The sequence below is a fragment of the Motacilla alba genome, chromosome Z, assembly GCF_015832195.1.
Source record: "Motacilla alba alba isolate MOTALB_02 chromosome Z, Motacilla_alba_V1.0_pri, whole genome shotgun sequence".
Classification (NCBI taxonomy): domain Eukaryota; kingdom Metazoa; phylum Chordata; class Aves; order Passeriformes; family Motacillidae; genus Motacilla; species Motacilla alba.
The window spans coordinates 41748510-41767773 of record NC_052046.1 but is presented as its reverse complement, the minus strand read 5'-3'; the positions used below and the strand labels follow the sequence as shown (position 1 = coordinate 41767773).

General features: G+C 36.4%; 1 protein-coding gene across 2 annotated transcripts in view; it reads left to right on the top strand.

Moving 5' to 3' along the window:
- Positions 1 to 19264, top strand: part of LOC119695461 (leucyl and cystinyl aminopeptidase) — a 51063-nt gene that overhangs the window by 10568 nt on the left and 21231 nt on the right. The window contains exons 2-5 of one of the 2 annotated variants that reach the window (XM_038124012.1): positions 10423 to 10529; positions 12600 to 13440; positions 15832 to 15970; positions 18664 to 18795. In XM_038124012.1, the coding sequence (XP_037979940.1) occupies positions 12623 to 13440; positions 15832 to 15970; positions 18664 to 18795 (1089 nt within the window). In that variant the 5' untranslated portion in view covers positions 10423 to 10529; positions 12600 to 12622. The remainder of the gene's footprint in view (positions 1 to 10422; positions 10530 to 12599; positions 13441 to 15831; positions 15971 to 18663; positions 18796 to 19264) is intronic. The other variant, XM_038124011.1, reaches the window with a different exon arrangement.

The following is a 19264-nucleotide window of genomic DNA, read 5'->3' as shown; positions in this document are numbered from 1 at the left end:
GAACTCAAATTTGAGCATGTCTTGAATTTAAGGAGTTGTGCTTGTCTCCTATTAGATCCATACAATCTTCAGAGTTTTTATGTTGAGTTCTGGGTCCAGAAATGCCAAAGTAATTTGCTTTCATGAAGACTTTGAATAAATATAACCTTCTGCTTGATGTTCCTCCTCACACTTCCTTTCCTCTGTGGGAGGGACGATAGGACTAGAAACATCACTGCTTGCCTGATACGTGAAAGCTTGAGGTTTTAGTTAGGATTTTGGATAGGTTTTCTGATATACTCAGACATTTGCATGTGATCTCAACAGCCTGTGCCAGTACACTTACACACTTTCTGCAAGTGGATTTCTTTGTCCCAAAGAGCGAGCAGATGGCAACAGGGGTTATTTACTGACTATGCTGTAAAACAATTATCTGTGAGAAAAATTCAACAAAACTGATATAACTTCTGTGGGGTGATATTTTAGAAGAACAGAAAAGCAATTTTAAAAATTAATATTTGTTAGTTAAGTGTTTTTTCCACTTCAAAGTTTTTTTTTTAATTGCTTCCTCCAAAATTTTAAGGCATTTCTTTTCAAGCTATGACCAGACAAGAAATATACAGTGACAGAGCAGGGAGAGCTGGCAATTAGAAAAGTTATGTGAGTCTTGTATCATTGCATAGAAACTGAGGTAAGGAAGGCGGTGGTTAAGAGTTTGTGAGTGTCGCAAGGTTTCAGAATAAGGAACTACACTAATTCCTGTGTTAACTGCTCCTGGAAATATGCGTACAGTCCTACAGTGAATCAGTGAATGTAGTGCTCAGAGGAGAAGTAGGAAGGGCTTGCTCACATTTTAAATTATTTAATCTTCTGCTCAGTAGCAGCAGCTGGTTGTCCAAAACTATTATTATGAAAGGAGAAAATGAGCAAAGAGGAGGATGGAAAACAAAACAGTGTCTGCATTATCCTGATCACTGTTGTCTGAGAGAGGATGGTGGGATGTGCTGAGGGAATGATGTACCTTCTGTTAGAGGAAGTGGTGAGTTGGGTGGGGGAATAGGCCCAATAATGTTCAGAGGGATGTTCTGTCAGTTTTAACAGCCAGGAATATAGTATGGCATCAGAAAATAAATTGAGATGGTCTACAAATTGTACAATTTACTTAATTAGATCAGATTTATGGAATTTATACCTAACATTAGAAATCCCCATGCTAAGCAATTATTTTTTGAATCATAGGATCATTTAGTTTGAAAAAGACCTTTAGGATCATGGATTACAACCACTAACGTAATGCTGGCAAGTCATTCACTAAACCATGTTCCTTAGTGCCACATCCATGTGTCCTTACATACCTTCAAGGATGATGACTCTGTCACTTCCCTGGCTTGCCTGTTCCAAAGCTTGAAAACCCTTTTGGTGAAGAAATTTTTCCTGTTACCCAATCTAAACCACACTTGGTGAACTTGAGGCCATTCCCTCTTGTGCTGTCCTTTAGTACTTGAGAGAAGAGACCAACACCCACCTCACTAACCACTTTTCAGGTAGTTGGAGAGAAACTAAGTAACTTGGAAAATTCCTGTCCGGCTCAATTGTGGTTTGTGTTTTGGTGTGGTTTTTGTTTTTCTCCAGAGTGTGTAATTGCAATCTGGTGTAAAAATGGGAATTCTCTGTATTGTATGGGAACTAGTATACAGTTAAGTAACTTAACTCAGCATTTTGGCTCTAAATTTTTCCTTGTTATTTCAAGTCACTTAGATTTAGAGTAATTACTCATTGATAGAGTAAACAAAAAAGAAATATCCTAAACCAGATTTAATGAAATAAGAATTAAATTTCTGGATAGAAGACATTAAATCTCTATACTGACCTCTGTTCCTTCATCATGAGCATTCAGCAGTGGCTCTGTGAGTTGATGAGGTAATAACTTTGGTTAAAGTTCTGCTTTGTTTTTATCCATATGAAGAGAAACTGCTTACTGATCATCATTTTTTTTTCCCAGAAGTAACAGCAACTGATTGTTTAAGTTACACCTCTTTAGGTGTTTTGACCCCAAGCCCATACAGTAACTCAGACTCTCTGAGAACTGGTTATAGAAATGCAAATGGGAAAGTTGTCTCTGAATTGTGGCTTTTGTTTTTCAACAAGAAATTAATTTTAGACTCGTATTTGCCTGTTTCTTTTTTTTTTTTAATAACCTACTCTTTACCCATATTTGATGTATTTGAACTGCAGAAATCTTTATGAACACAGCCTGGGTATTTTCATGCAAGTTTTAAATTGAAAAGCTACAAAAGCAGAGCAGCTGAAAAGTGGAAATGCCAGTAGCAAATTTCTTTCTGAGTGTTTTTGTTGGTCTTAGCTGGAGTTTACATATAATTAAATTGGAAAAATGGCTCTATGGACCAGGAAGAAAAGAATCCACGCATGCAAGTCACTGCATGACTCTTTTGGGAGAAATTTGAGGACATGAAAATATCTGCGCCGCAGAGGAGAGCGCAGATGAGATGCTGTTTTCACTTGGACTGCTGAGATTCAAAGTAATTCCTCCCAGAAAAGATCATTGCTGAACTATCAAGTAACACCTTTATCTCTTTTTTAAACCTCTGTTTTATATAGAGGAGAGGGGCCTATGTCTTTAAGAGCTGGTATCATTAGACGGCTGTTGTTAAGCATAGCCTTTGATTTTATTTTTCTGTTGTCTGCATCAGCGATTTTAGAAATCAGACTGTGACACCTGTGTGAAGATAAGTTTGTGGTACTTATTCTACAACTTTAAGACCTGTTGAGCCACTAGAAACCTTTTGTGTTCAGTTAACTTCTAAGGGCTGTTTCTGACTTAACAGTTGTTACTGAAGGTATCTACTCTCACTGCAGCCTAACCTACAGGCCTACATACTAAACCTTTAGGCCAAGGGTTGCCTTGGAGCAACTTACTCTAAATGCAGCTAAAATAAGAGCAAATATCGTTAAAGGAATCACCTCAATCCTGAAATAGATTAGAGAGTCTGTAAACTAGGGAAAGCAATTTTAAATGTGTTAGATTTTCTTTTTTATAGAATGCTGCTTGCTCAGACTGTCCAGAAGACCTTATCAACAAGCAATGAAGGAAAAATTCAAAACTAAGTTCTTTCAAAAGTATATACCTCTCAGACAAAATCATATAGCGATTCTCCTAACTGTTTATAAGCACAGGTGTGATCAACTGTTACTACCATTTTCTGCTAAATGTATAAAATGTCTGCTTTTTTTTTTTTTTTTGCTTGATTTCAACACTTTTGTTCCTTTTTTTTAAATCGATCTACAGCAACCACTGTGTGCTGATTTTGACTATGCTAATGTACAAAATTCATCAAGGAAAAATAAGACACTAGACCACAGCAATTAACAGTTCATACAAAAAGCAAATTTATTCCTTAAAGAATGATTGCTAGGTAGTAGCAGGGAGCCTGCAGTATTGGGAATAATTGCATGCTGAGCATGGAATATTGCTAGCAAACAAACTACAGAAACTTTCCAAGACTGTCTGTAGCATTACTGATTCTACTGAGTGTTTATTTTTCAGTGCACCTTTTTTTTTTTAATGCAAGGGTTGTGAGATAGGGCTTCAGATATGGCTTCATAGTTTTTTGCTTTTAGGGGGAATGGAATTGCATGTAAAGTCTGTCTCATTGATCATCAGTTGTTTTGCATGTCTGTGACAACAACTGTATTGCATAGCTCCAGTGTGGGTCCAGTCAGTACTGTACTCCTACTGTTAAATTTTCTGATTGATGGGAGGCAGTTCTGCTTCAGAAGTAACTTTGGAAGTGGTCTCCTTTCAGATGTCAAAAGGTAATGCAGCTTCTATGTACTCCTACTCAGTGTTCATGTGGATTGAGAGGCTTCGACCCATACTTCTGGACTGGCCATGAACATAAAGATGACAATCACTTCTGCATATGAGTACATCTGTTTGTTTATCTGTTTGCTTAATTGTCTTTAATTGTCTTTAAAAATTTAGACTTCATATTTATACTCAATGGTGAGAAAGCCTGGCTTTCCTTTCCTAGCTGCTGATGCTTCAACAGTGAATTACAGTTTAAAAGTTAAATACCAGTATGGTTGCTTTTAGCCTGTTAAGTGTCTCTTGTATAATTGTTGTTCAGATTTTGAAGTGCTAGCCTGAGCAAGCAACCTGTCATAAGCCTTATTGCAGAGCTGAGGTTATTTCTGGTTTGACCAGTAGGTTTTGAAATTGCAGTAACAGAAAGCAGCTCTGAATCTGCATTCCAAATGTAACAGAAGGCTTTTGATAGCAGGAGGTTTTTTTGTCGTAAGCACTTATTTGTAGACTGAGCATTTACTGGCATATACTGCCAGAGATCAATCAATGCCAATTATTTGTATTCTTTGAGAATTTTGTGGTAAAAAATTAGGTGTCACCTAGTGATGGGATAATGTCATCTATGTGTTCAAATCCTGTGGCAAATATCTTATAATACAGCATATAGATAGGACATAATAAATATATATGGATTTGAATGGTGCCTAAATAAATAGGGAAGTGGGTCTCTGAAAAACAAAAAACTGTATTGCATCAGTAATCTGTTGAGATTTTTATTCTTAAAATATTTATCTTCCACAAAACTATTAATACAAAATACTGTTAGTTTTCTAAGTTGTCACCTCTGTTTCTTGATCTTTGTTTTTTTTCTCATTTCATTTCCTGTAGTAGTTAAGTAGGGTAGAATGTTGCTTCATTCTCTGCTGGTTTTTTGAAGCTCATTTCTGTCATATTAGGTTATGCAATTTATAAACAGCATTAGCTAGTTTCCAGCATTATTTCATCTTTAGGTTTAGAAGGATGACGTTTATATCTAAGAAAGTGTTAACAAGTAATGTTTTAAGTGTGCATTTTCAAAGTCTACCAATTCAGATGTTTAGCTGTCAATTAATCTTCTTATTTGCTGGCCATTTCACTCCTCATCTGTTAAAAAAAAATCTGGTCGACAATTGTGTTTTATCTATACCCCTGGCTGTTCTTATTTCAGTTTACTTAAACTCTAATGCTGATCTGCAGTAATAAAAACCCTTAACTAGTGATTTTTGGTCTCCATTGAGGAAGTGATTGCACTTTCTGAAATACTTCTCACCTTTTGGATTTCCAGTGTAGTATTTGGAACCGAATTTTCTTCAAAATGCCTTTGTTTGCCAGTTTCAGTGTCTGTGACAATGAATTTTTGGCCCTCCTCTTTGGGCTGCCCATCTCTCTTCTCTCAGACAACTTAGAAACAATAACCAGGACAATAGTTTTGGGTAAGAATAGGATATTAGATTTGGAGCAAGTCTCAAGCAACGAGTCCAGCATGAGGTGCACAAATAACAGTGCATGTTCCCTTATGCCTTCTATAAAAACATTAATATTTGGCAGTTTGAAACTGGGGTGATTGATCTGTGGCTTCCTGTAAAGTAGAATTGGTGAACTGCCATCAGTAAGAGCAGAGCCCAAGTATATTGTTTTAATTTTTACAATTCTGTTAAAATAATGTATTACTAAGTAACTCAGCATAAATAAATAGATCTACGTTATATGTGGAAGTTTGGCCTATGCCGAATTTAATTTTAAAATCCCCCAGACTTAAAAGAGGTGACTGAATACCATATGCTATGTTGCTTTTCCATGGTAGCACTTCTGAAATTTTAGATAGGACAGTTCAGAGAGATTTGATGTATTAAACGTTTCTCTGTCTCTACCCTCCTCCTGTTTGAGGTTGAAGAAGCAGATTTGCATGAGACAGTTCAGGAAGAGAAGTGTAAACCTTTAATAGTGTTTCAAAATCCTTAGTGCCCCAGATGTCCTTAAACACATTTTAGATGACTCTTCAGTGTGAAAAATCAGTTTTGTTTCTACAGTCAAGTCTAGTCTTCAGGAAAGAAAGAAGCATTGAGATTTTTTTTTTATATATAGTGACAGCCTTAGTGGTTTGTGCATTTAAAATATTGAGTTATTTTAAATTTAAATAGAAACTAGTAATAGAAACGCATAATGTTTCTGAAAGCTTGTTGAATATTTGTTCAAGTGTTCTCCTATAGCTTGTTTTGTTCCTTCTTGCATGCAAACTGTACAGTGCAAGTACATCTGGTTTTAATTGAGCCTCATATTTCATCTTGTTCTGGTCACTAGCTTGACATAACTACACACATAAGATATGTGTGAGAAATTTCATTAAGTAGGTATATTTTATGTTTCCTCTCTCATAAATATAGATGAGTACTGTGCTATGAATAATGTCTTAATCTTTTCCCTAAAATAACAGATTCTGTAAGAGGTACACCTATTATTTGCAAATTTTCTAGAGCCATGTCTGCACAAATCATGTTTCCTCTTAAAGACAGTGCAGTTATAGCAGAAAACTTCAATACATTTGTCATGGCTAATAGGTTCTTTTTAATTTGTGCTGTTTCTAGTTGGTTTTTTTTTTCAGATACAATGAGAAATTATTATTTCACTAAGCAAAATATAAAATTTAAGTTACAGTGGAAATGTTTTGTTGATATCTGTTTTTCAACCTTTGTTTTTTCTTCTTTTTCTGGGAAATATATATACTAAATTTACTGCTTTTGATATGAGAGAGGGCAGTGATTCTATATGTGTCATTATTTCTGCAGAATTCCTTCATTGGCTTTCCCAGGTGCCATACTACTAGTACTGACAAGGACTAAACAACTTAAAGAGTCGTAGCATTTGTACGGTTTTGTATCCATGGCTATGTATGAGTGACCTGCTTCAGTTGTAGCTACCACATTCCTTTCTGCTCGTCCCAAAGTAAGGGAGAGAAGGTCTGGTTCCATGTACTCTAACCAATCTTACTATTTTTACTTCTGAATTAAGCATACATAGAAGCATGCATTTCTCTGCTTGGAGCATGCTTACATGCCATAACACAAAGTATTTGCAAGTGCTCATAGGTGCTTCAGATAGTTCCTCAGAGTCCTGGAAACAGGGAATTTTATGCTATTTGCTAAACCTTAACAGTGTAGAACTAATTCTCCAATTCTTAAGTTTTAGTGAAGCCTTTGTTCTTTCAGTTTTAGACTGTGTGACACAGTATTTGTGCCCAATAGCATCTTCTCCTCAGTTTACCATCCTGGTGGCAGGCTCATTCATGTATTAGGAATAACATACTCTGATCTTAGTACCTGTGCTGAAACTTTGCAAGTGTTTCACCGCTACTTCTAGCTGAGGTGGCATTTAGACAGCTACATGAAGATAAAAACTATCTTTAAAGGGAAAAAATCCATCTTGGAGTTGCTTTTTGCCCTGCCGGATAGCCTTAGCCAAAGCAACCAGGCTTTTAACGGGAGCAAATTTATGTGGTTTGTTTATGGAATTTGCTGTTTTGTCAGCAGCTGCTTCTGCCAAAAAAAAGGGCTAATGCTTTTAAATTTGGACATAAAAGTTATGTATGCAAAACAGTATTATAGCTCTTAATAGCTAATGGCATTGTTAAACATCTTTTCCTGAAATCATTGGGCAAAATTATTCTTTGACATACTATCAGTGAGTTGCTTGATAGCAAAACAAGTACTTGGCCCACAGTTTTTTGGTGTTCTTTCCTGACCCACAAGGCATGAATGTCTTGTTTTGGGCAGGCTTAACTCTGTACCTTCTCTCCTATTATTTATATGCAGCTGAAGTAGTTTACATTCAGTGGGAATCAGTTTTTATTCCAGTTGGTTGCCACACTTTATGCCCCTTGATGAGTTTGGTCTGGCCTTGGGTTTTGCTACTTCTGCTGGTACATGCTGCCCAATAGTTATTTTGCTCCTAGGTTATTCCAGAATTGCAGAAAGGTTCTTACTTATTTTCGGTGGAAGTTTGACTGCTACAATGTGTCAGGTGTTACTGTTACTCCTCCTACATTTTTTTCAGGTAAAATATTTTATGATATCTTCTCACTATTTAAAGATCATACTGTGGTGAATTTCAGTCTCAGAAAGCAGTAACAGTCTGTCTGAATTGAATAGGATTGAATAGGATTTTTAGGTATTTTTTTAGTTTTAGCCTCTTAATCAGAATTGAGAAATTGAAAAATAAAATGCCTTTGAGCATTTTCTGCATATCTTTTAAAAAGCAATGAACTCAATTAATAGTTCAATCAATGAACTAATTAATAAATAATTAGATCCATATTAGACTTTTGACTATTGAGATTTCTGCTCTGAGGTAGAATACCCAGACATAGTAGACATAGACAAGAGACTACTGATTTTGTTTTGCAAGGGAAAAGTACATGCTTCTAGAACTAAAAAGAGGTACAAATAGCATTTCAGGAAGATACTGTCTCTGAAATATAAAGGAATAATTTCTTTCTGTGTTCTACAGCATATTTATAATAGAATCCAAAAACCAAACATAATGAGATATTTTGTTGTTGCACACACTAAAATTCAAAACATTGTGTTGTCTATTAAACTTCAGGAAAAAGCTTAGGTTCTCCTCCTTAATGAAATTGGACCTCTTGAGACAAAAGAAATACTGTGAGCAAATGCTACACTACAGTTTTACTTCAACATCTGATTGTTCTGTAGGATCATGTTTCATACTGAACATGAGTATTCTGCTGAAGTTGCTTCATCAGTTTAAAGACTAATTTGTGAGAGGTATGGAAGTGAAGAGTGTATGTTTTGTGGGAACAAGCTGTGCGCTTGCCTTTGTGTCCTTAAGTCACGCCGCTCTATACCGCCTAGGTCACATTATCAAAGCCCATGGGATTACATTGTCAAAGTCTGCAGTGCATACACTGAGGTCTTTGTACTGTTGTCATGGCGTAAACAGCATTTGAAGTTCACATCTAAGCATTTTGTCCTCTTCACAGAAAATAATAGACCCAGCTTGTTACCATCCCTGAATATTGTAGTGAGGAGGTATCTTGCAATAGATTTTTGGGAATCTGTGCTGTAGGAGGCAGCTCTAAACAAACTTTCAGAACCATCAATTTTGAGAAAAAGTCTGCCTTCCTTCATTTTTTCAGATAAGGAAGATTAGTTTTCTGGGTTTGTCAGTCATGTAGTAGTTAACCTCACATCTTTTCTCAGAATTGTTTCTAACTGTGAGTATTCATATTATTTACCATTAAATGTGATACTAGATCATGTATTGAGGAAGGTGTTTAAAATCTCTTGCTTTCAGAATAAAAATTTGTAGAAGAATTGTGTAAAATCATTTTTGTTTGGGTATATTTAAGTTTTTAGCTAATGTAGCTAAAAGCTTAAGCTTTCACCTTTAGGCTCTTAGCATTTCATTACAGCTATTTTGAGAGCTGCAAGACTCACTTCCAAGACTTTTTTCTTTTACCTCCTTGTTTACTCTCACACTAGATTTGTGTTTAGCAAAGATTTAGATTCAGGTTGCTATGCTTGATGACAGATGGCTTTTGTAACACATTTTAGCAGCTCAGATGAGTACTTCCATTTTTGTTGACTGGTGTGACCACAAATGCCTCTAGTGCACCTGCAGCCTCTGGCATGACAGTGGTAGTTCACTGGAACCATGCAAGTTCTTTCCAAGTGAATTTTCCCACTCATGAATTTATAATTTATCTTGTGTTATATTTGTAATATGAATTAATCTGCTTTGTATGTGTTTTAAAATGGGAATGTTTGCTGATTGGCCGTATATGGTATGAGAGATGACAGTGAAATGTGATGCTTGCAATCATGCTCCTCAAGCTGCTCCTTATTCCCTGTGGCATGTTTCAGTTTAAGAATATTGCGTTTTTCCCCTTCATATGGCTGTTTAGCTCATATTGTAACAGTTCATGGGTTAAAATTGAAATGTCATAAAAGTTCAGTTCACTCACGCTATCATGTTATCAATGCCAGTGAACCAACAGGAAGGAAACAGTTCAGAGGTTATCTGCATGTTAAAGTTTTAAACAAATTTTTTATGGTTCATCTCCTAAAAATGTGTTCTGTGAATAAAGAAAATTATTAAAAGACTTATGTCAGCATAAATAGCTCTAGTAACCTTTTGATACTTGATCTGTGTTCTCTCCAGTGGAGAGTGGTAGTCTGGTGATGCTTTTGATATGCAGGAAAGTCTTGATCTTAGAGGTTTTGATTGCTTCCAATTTGTGCAAATATTTCTGTAGAAATTGCCTATAACTGTTATTTTCCTAGAAATTAATGTCTCTAGGTATTAAAACTGTGTGTTGTCTTGAAGCTAACTTCTAGTTTAACTTTTCTGTTTTAGTTTCAGTTTGAGATTTTTTAGTATAATTCTTTTTGACTGAAAAAGTTGTTAGTATGTGCATGCAACTTTGAAAATACTGTCTTTAGAAGTAACTTATTAGAGAATATGTTCCTCAAAAAGCAAACTGTTCTCTAAACCTCAGAGCTGATGAAACCTACTTTCTGCTAGATTTATGCACTTTATCTTTCTCCTCCTTCCCTCTGCAGTGCCTCCCCTGTCTTCTACCTCTTTTGCTGGCCATGCAGCTGCACATGCCATGGCTGGGGTTGGAGCTGTGTACTGATTGACTGCTACCTTTTGGAGTGGTTAAGATGTGAGTCTTAATACCTGCCTTTTTTACATAGCAGATACAGATTTGGGTGTCTTCTACCAGCTGCTGATTGACAGGGGGTGGGATTTCATTGGGGCTTGAAGAAACTTGGTCTTGAGCCTGTTTTTGGATTTGATTGAAGCTAGTCAGCCGATTTCAAAAGCAGCCAGCAGAGGGGGGTAATCAAGAAATTCTGTTAAAAGTTATAGTGAATTCTTGATTAACTGTTCTTGGGCAGAGGAATTGTAAAAGAGTTTCTGCTGCACAGTACTTTCTTTCTGCATTTTTTTCCTCCACTAGTTTGCCTTTGTGTTTTCACTTCTAATTTAACTTAGCTTTCTGTCCTCTCAATTCTGCATGGCCCCCAGTTTGACATGTGAGTGCACATGCTGCAGAGTAGAGGTCATGGTGGTAGACCACTGAATGCAACCGCAGCCTGAAGGCTGGCATGTGAGCACTGTACTGGGAAATATCATAAGAATAGAAAATTCTGGAAGCTGCTTTTGCCTAGAGATTGGAGGAGATGGCTTCCTGAAGTCCCTTCCAGCCTCAGATATCTTGTGACCCTCTGATCCTGTTCCTTCTTAGAGCAGGTAGATCCAAGTTTCACCAAACTCCCTGCTTTCATACATTACTATATCTCCTGTTCAGGTTGACTAGTACCTTTCTCTTACTGAATTTTCTGGGGAAGAATTTTTTTATTTTCTTTTTACCGTATTTTAAGGCCTTTTCATTGCTACAGCTACTGACACTCCAGTTTTTCTGAGTTTGTGGCCTTGAAACAGGAAGTCTTGATACATTTAGAGTAAATGTTGAGGAACTTAGTATATTTAGTTTGAAAATATTCTTGCCATCTTTTCTTTAAAACGTTTTATTTTCACTTTTGAGAGTTTCAGCCATATGGAACTTAACTTTAATAAAATGAAAAATAAAATAAATAATACATTGGAGGAACAGTTATATTCTAGGTTGTTTATAGACAGGCAAAATGTACAGTCTTGCCACAAATTAATACAAGTTAGCCAACTTTAATTTACATCCAGAGCAAAAATCAGCTTTCTTCTTCTGGAAACAAATAACGTCGAAGATAGAGGTGTGATGGGAATATTGTTAGTTGACTGTACACAGGCATGTCCGAAAGAGATTAGGTTAATTTCTGAGCCCTTGCTGTTGAGCAAAAGTATTGTCTAGTCCCTTGGATAGAACCTGTGACTGGAGACTAATTGGCTAAAAGATAACCTTTTACATAAGCATTGGAAGATAGGATCAGAAGTTTGATCAAAATGTAACTGCATGTTATAAAAATGTGATTTTAAAATTTAGTATGAATTTCAATTCCTCATTTATATTCACTGGTCCGTTATCTATTAAGGACAAGTTTTACGGAGACAAACAGTCTGATTGACACTGATTTGACTTCTTAGATGCATGGATTGTTTCAAGGATTGTATGAGCCAGATCTTAAATGAAGATGCCAATTGGAACTATGGTTTTTATTCTGCTGTTTTTGTGTGAGAAATATTTTTATATTTTTTACAGTGTTTGTGAAAAAAATTAAGTTCAAAAATGTCTAATGAATGTTTTATTTGTATGGCTGCCATTGCATTGGCAGATTTTCTCCTCTGCTAAAGAACTCAAAAAGTAGCATATTTGAAACACTTCTAGAACTGTATTGGCTGTTGTGCTTTACTGTGCAACATAAGAAATAATCAAACTTGAAGAATTTAGTTGAGTACATATATAGTTTACTGGAGTAGAGGAAATGCAGCCAAGCGAGTGACATAAGTGAACTGGGAAAGCAGTGCAGTGGTCTAGCTGACCTCCAGTTATGCTGTAAGATGCTTTTGATTATGCCCAAGGAAAGCATCCTTTTGAAGATACTGAAGGCAAAATTAGGGTAGGCAGAAAAGCGTAGTAATATTTCCAGGAAACAAACTTAGGACAGAAAATGGAAGAGATCTTGATGGTATATACTGTGAAGACGTTTCTATTCTGTAATTTGGTGAAATATCTTTGAGGTGTTAAAATCAAGCCAGTTGTTTCTGATGTAATATATGGTCATTTATTTTTCAGATCGAATCCAGTTACCCAGGAATATGATTGAAAATAGTATGTTTGAAGAGGAGCCCGATGTGGTTGACCTGGCAAAAGAGCCTTGTTTACATCCACTAGAGCCTGATGAAGTGGAATATGAACCAAGAAGCTCTCGTCTCTTGGTGCGTGGCCTTGGAGAGCACGAAGTGGATGATGATGAAGAGGATTATGAGTCATCAGCAAAATTGCTGGGGATGTCCTTCATGAACAGAAGTTCGGGTCTGCAGAATAACATGTCTGCATATAGACAAAATCCAAATGGATCATGCTCAGTTCCCTCTACGAGGACCATGGTGGTTTGCACAGTTGTTTTTGTGATTGCATTTTCATTAATAATAGTGATTTATCTTCTTCCCAAGTGTACATTTACCAAAGAAGGCTGCCATAAAAAAAATCATACAATGGAACTAATATATCCTTTGGCAACCAATGGAAAACTATTTCCCTGGGCAAAAATTAGACTTCCTCCTGATGTTGTACCACTGCACTATGATCTTGTCTTGCAGCCAAATTTAACTACTCTGAAATTTACAGGCTCTGTGAAAATAGTGGTCAACATCCTCCATGTAACTCGGAAGATTGTTCTTCACAGCTCAGGACTTAATATCACCAAGGCAACAATTACTTCAGCACAAGGGCAGCAAGCAAAGCCAGTTGAATTCCTGGAATATCCATTGCATGACCAGATTGCACTCATGGCTCCGGAGGCTCTCCTTGCAGGACAGAATTACACTGTCAACATGGAATATTCGTCTAATTTATCAGACACCTACTATGGCTTCTACAAAATTTCTTACCAGGATGAGAACTCTAAGCAAAGGTATGCCCACTAATACAGCTTCTCTGTTCTGTCACTTCTAATTGTGCTTTGATAACAGAAGTAAAAAGGTTGCTTTTTTTTATTGGACATTTTATGCAACTTAATCCTCTTGAGAAAAATCAGTCTTTTATCTCTTAATTAATCTACCTGAAAAATGCTTTCATGGATGAGTTCCTTAAGTCAGAGTAGCCTCTCCTACTGTGAAATGTACTTCAGTGTGGAGGTTGTTGTAGGTGGTTGTAGTGTCGATTTTTTGGTTTGGTAAATTTTTAATTTCTCTCTTTGGACATTCTTCCCGCATTTCTTGAGCCCTTGAATTTCAAGGCAAGGACTGAGGAAACAAAGTCCTGCCCTCATATAAAGAGGCCAGATTCAAGACCACCAGAGGAACCCAGTGGGGCCCAAAGGGATGCATCGCACAGTCGTAAGGGAACTGAGAGATGTCATTGCCAAGACACTCTCAATCATATATAAAAAAGTCACAGCAGTCAGGCAAAGTCTCATGTGACTGGAGAAAAGGGAAACATTGCACTTATTTTTACAAAGAGTAAATTAGTGTCTTTTATCAAGAAGATTATTAAAAATTGGCCCTTCCTCCCCACTTCAGATGGGCCTCATGTTGGTCATGTACTTAAGAGCGTTCATGCCTTTGTGGGCAAGTAACTATCCATGGTCTTCTGGAAACAGTGCAGTGCAATAAAAAAGGGACAGGAAGAGCAGTGTGGGTCAGCTAAGCAATTTATTGCAAGCGTTAAAAACATGCCTTCCCATGAAGTAAGCAGATGACAGAGTGCAGTGGCAAGTATAGAAGGCAAAAACTACCTAGATGATTGAAACTCAGTGGATTTTTTTCTTACTCTGATGTAGCTGCAGCTTTCTTTTCTGATTGTATTTACCATAGTAGAAAGAGAATACTCACAGGTCATATTTTTTCCTCTGTGAACAATTAAGCAATTTTTTGAGGTTTTGTCCCCCTTCAGTCCAGTGCTACCTGCTTTTATTTAGGAACAGGGTGTTTTAACTTGTATGTTGAACATGTTTTAACCTGTAAGTTTTTCAGTAAATCCTTTCCAGATAAGTCTTTAGTGATTTCATCATTTCCATTGCCTTGCCTGCCTCTTCTTTTTGCGGGGGCATTGTCTCTGTCTGTCTGATGTCTGTAGTTTTACAAATGCAGACTGCTCTGATAACGTCTGTTGGTAATAGACGTTACTGTACTTTCTATATAAAATTCAAACTATCAATTGATTTTGGAAGAAAATATATTTTCTTTTGTTTAGTTCTAGTTTCTTTTGAATATTTTTTTTATCATCACAAAATTACAAAGTGGCAAACTCACTCAATTTGTTGCCAAAAGCAAAATAAAAAATAAATAAATTTGGCCTTACTTACATTTTTATACAGAGTGATTCTTTATTCTTCGCTTTTCTTCTGCACAATCTTGCAGTGAAACTGCATTAATTTGTCAGAGGAAATAAAAGAATATGAAGTTTAAAGCAGACATGCAGTTTAATCTTGTGAGTTGTCAGCACTGTGCCTTCTTAGAAAAGCTGTATATCCAAAAATGTTCAAATCATGGTGCAGAAAAAATAAACCACCCAAACATTTGTGGGTAGCTTGGCAGTAGGTTAAAAAAAAAAGCAAGGAAGAAAAAAACCCACAATGTGTACCATGTTCTTCTCTGTGTCGCACCAGTAAATACTTCAATTAGTAGACTTGCTGAGCTCTGTGTTGTCTGGCAGGTGTGGAAGTCAGAGATGCTCTCCATCAAAAGCTGTAATTTCCGTAGCTAGTTAGTATAAAAGTAGTGGAGAAGGAAGGTAGACTCCTGAGAAGTTTCTTGTGATATTAATAACTGTTGGATTAGAGACAAGACAGAACATGAACTTGGACAGAATCCATCTACTAGCCAGCACAGGGAGCAGGCATACAGTTAGATGAACTGTGGGAAGATCTGCAGGAAATGGCCTGGCAATTAGATGAAAAAGTTTCCTTGCAGTCCTATCTACTGCAGAGGTTTCCGAACTCTTATTTAGTAGGCATGCTTGCTAATTTTATTGTTCAATCTTCTTTTTGTTCTCCCTCTCTGGAAACTGGCTGACTTATATTTTGGCAGTTGTTTTGTAAGTGAGTTATTCCAGGTGTATTCTTCTTTGTTCAGAAAGCAAAAAATAGCCAAGAAGATTACTCCTCAAATAAGTATGTTACTGGGTTTTAAAGAAAAAATTTTGAATGAAACATTTCTTCTGACTGGCCCAGCCAGTCTTCAAAAAGTTATTCCCATAAGAAGCTCTTAGGTTGTTTGGAAAGGAAAAGACTGTTCTATCCTAAATAAACTGACATTTATGCTTTTAATAATTCTTATTTGCTCTTCTCCACTCTTCCCATTAGGTGGTTTGCAGCAACTCAGTTTGAACCTCTGGCAGCAAGGTCTGCTTTTCCATGCTTTGATGAACCAGCACTTAAAGCTACTTTTTTAATCAAGATCAAAAGGGATGAGAAACTTTCCACTCTGTCAAATATGCCAAAGGTACCTGCTTTTGTAGGGGAATTTTAGTAGACCTGCTGCCTAGGTAATCCATTTCAGTATTTGTGATTGTGTTTTTATTGCATTAATCCAGGGGATTTACCTGAATGGGTAAGATATAAACTATATTACTTTAAATTATATGACTTTATCAACTGTTTTGTTCTCAAAGACTTGAACTTTGTAGGGAAAACACCTGTTCAATGCATTGCACAGTGTAGGATGTTGCTGATAGACAGTTGAATGATTGAAGGATTCCTGTTGAAATTAAATGAACTATTATTTTGCAAAGGTTTTGTTGTTGGTGACATTGGTCTCAAGAGCCCTTAAGGTTTGCTTTTGAGTTTTCTGTTTGATGCTGCTGCACATGTGCAGAGTACTGGAGTACCTTCAGCAGTAGTTTGTGTAATTAGCACCAGTCTATGTGAAAGATAGGCCTGATCTTGAAGGATGTGCTTCTGTGGCTAAATGAGCATAGGTGTCTTACGAACACAGACAGAGTCAGCTCCAGAATGTGAATGAGGAATCTGACTTCCCTTCACCTAGAGTTTTTCAGACGAAATCTTTTAATAGCTTATCTGAATTTTATGGTGATGTTTTATGCCCTTATGCCTTTCACAAACCTTTATGGAAGCCTAATTCATTTAGACAGACAAGAAAGACTAACATCACCTAGTCTGTGTCTGAACTAGGTATTCTCTCATCAAAACATTACCACCATTTATCACCGAGCAGAAACTCAATACTGACATTGGTCTAATCTGTAATGAGAAAATTACACCTTTGGTTTTTCTGGTACATTTATGTGCGGCTTGGGTTCCAGGAAGCTGTCTGAAGCTCAGATGCTGATGCAGATGCCTTGTTTTTGAAAACCAAGCTAATAACTGCAACCTTCTGAAATAGTATCTTTTCACAGTGCATGAACATTTTTTTGGATTTGTAGTGATTCTTAGCAATACAAGAAGAAATAAACTCTGGTGGACCACTCTTCTGTTTTATGTAAAAAAGAAAGGGTGCTTACTCACTCTTCTCTGCTAGGAGCTGGACAAGTGGCTAAGGCATCTTTCAACAGCCTCCCAAATTCTTCATGTACAGAAAGTAAATGATGGTTTAGCCCTGCTGCATACACCCACAATTACTTCCATTGGTCAGAGAAAGGCGCTAATAATGCCAAGGTTGTGGGTTAGAGCCCTGTATGGGCCATTCGCTTGGACTCGGATTCCTCGGTCCTTGTAGGTTCGTTCCAACTCAGAATATTTTGTAATGTGTGCAGCAGACATTGCTGAAATAATCATCTATACCTACATGACCAAGAGATCTCAGAAGCAGGCTTTGTCAGCTAGTGTGTACATCACTAACTTGGCAACATAGAGTGTCTGACATGGGTTAAGGCTAGAAGAAAATGCGTATTTTGGGCCTGTAGAGCTACCTTTTGTGGTTTTGTTTGTCCTGATTTTGGTTTCGGTGTGTTAGTTTTTTTTTAAATGAGGATAGCTAATTTTTAAACCAGTTTATCTGCAGCTGCAGCAGATTTTCTTAAATAGACTGTCGCCTCCTTATGAAACAAAAGCTGTAATAAAGGCAGAAATTTATGAATTCACTAGACAAATTAAAAAATGGCATTCTGCTCATACATAATGGTCAGATTAAATTATTATAGTGGTTATATCTTCAGGTTTAAAAATCCATTTCTCTTTAAGGCTGATAGTTAAATTTTCAGTGACAGTTAAATATCAAAACATTGTTTGGTTTCAAATGGTCTTGTTTAGAACTAAGGTTATTGTTCTTGTTTTTTAAATGTTTGTGGGTTCTGAAAACAAAATAATATATGAAGTTTCAGAATTTATAAACTGCCATCTCTCTTTCCAAACCTTTAGTATTCTGCACTATAGTGGTTTTTAAATTTTTGCTTTGTTCTTTTTGTATTTCATGTTTGTGAAGGAATACATAGAAAAGTACTTAAAGGCATATAGCATGCTTTTCTAGGACTAGTATTAAAGAAAACTGCACAGAAAGTAAGTTGAGGTACACTACAGTATCTTACTTCTATATGGTATCTTACTGTGTGCTCAGAAAACTGGGCAGACAGTCACTTTTGTCAGTGTTTCTTTAAGCTGGGCATCTTTTTGCCTTGAAGTAACTGGCATCTTAGGTTTTCCTTTTTTAAGATGCATTCTCTTTTGGTTTTAAAAGTGCATCTGAGGAATATTTTGTTCAATTTTAAAATAGTAAGTATGTCTGGTTTACCTAGCTTTGCTGAGACTTATAGAAAGAGAGAAATACTTAACTGATGTAACACCAGTAGTTTTAGTAGGCTATGCTGAACTGTGTCCCTGGTCTAGCCTAGCGCTCCCTTGAATCAATGCTGATCTGTATGTTGACTTTGGATTATACTGGGACTTTCAATGCAATCCAAATTAGATTAGATTCTCCAGCAAGGTAGTTGTTTGGTAATACTACATAATAAGACTTGAGAAATAATTTTTGTATATTTAAGTGTAAATGTTTCATGTCTCCTTAAACTTGTTACATTGTTGTAAGTATCATCAATCCCTCTGAAATATAACAAAAATATAAAGATATTATGTAAGTGTGTCTATAAACTGTTTGTAGCATGAAATAATTATTTAAAATTGATTTATTTTATGTCTTAGTGTTCTTTTGTCTGCATTAATAATACTTCATTTCCCCTGCAGAAAGCCACTACACCTGTGACAAAGGGAATTGTTCAGGACGAGTTTTTTGTGAGTTTGAAGATGAGCACCTATCTAGTAGCTTTTGTTGTTGCAGACTTGAAAAACATCAGCAGAGAAACTAATGGAACTCTGGTATGTGTTTGTTTCACTTTAAGTTCTGCTTCACTTGTCCCAAGCTGACCAGGCTGCTAAACAAAACAAAAAGATCCCCAATCAAAAAAAAAAAAAATAAACTGTCTCTTTTAAATTTATTTATCTTCTTGGTTTCATTATGCTTATCATAGGTAGGGGACAAAAGTTATGTGCTGTAAAGTGGATGGAGGTGATACCAGACTGAATACATTTTTAGAACAAGGGACTCTGCATCAGGTCTTGTTAAAACTGGGAATTTACAAAATGTGAAATTCCTAAGAGCTTTCAGAGCTGGCAGCTTTAAACTCTCCTTTTCAGTGCTTTGTCTGTGAACAGTAATGTCACACAAAGCAGGAGTTGTTCTGAGAATGTAAAGAAATGTGACAAGTTTCTAGAAACACCTACACGTAGTTTCAAGCAGTGCCACAGAAATTTTCTGTACCTGCCAGGATAGCATATCAGAAAAACT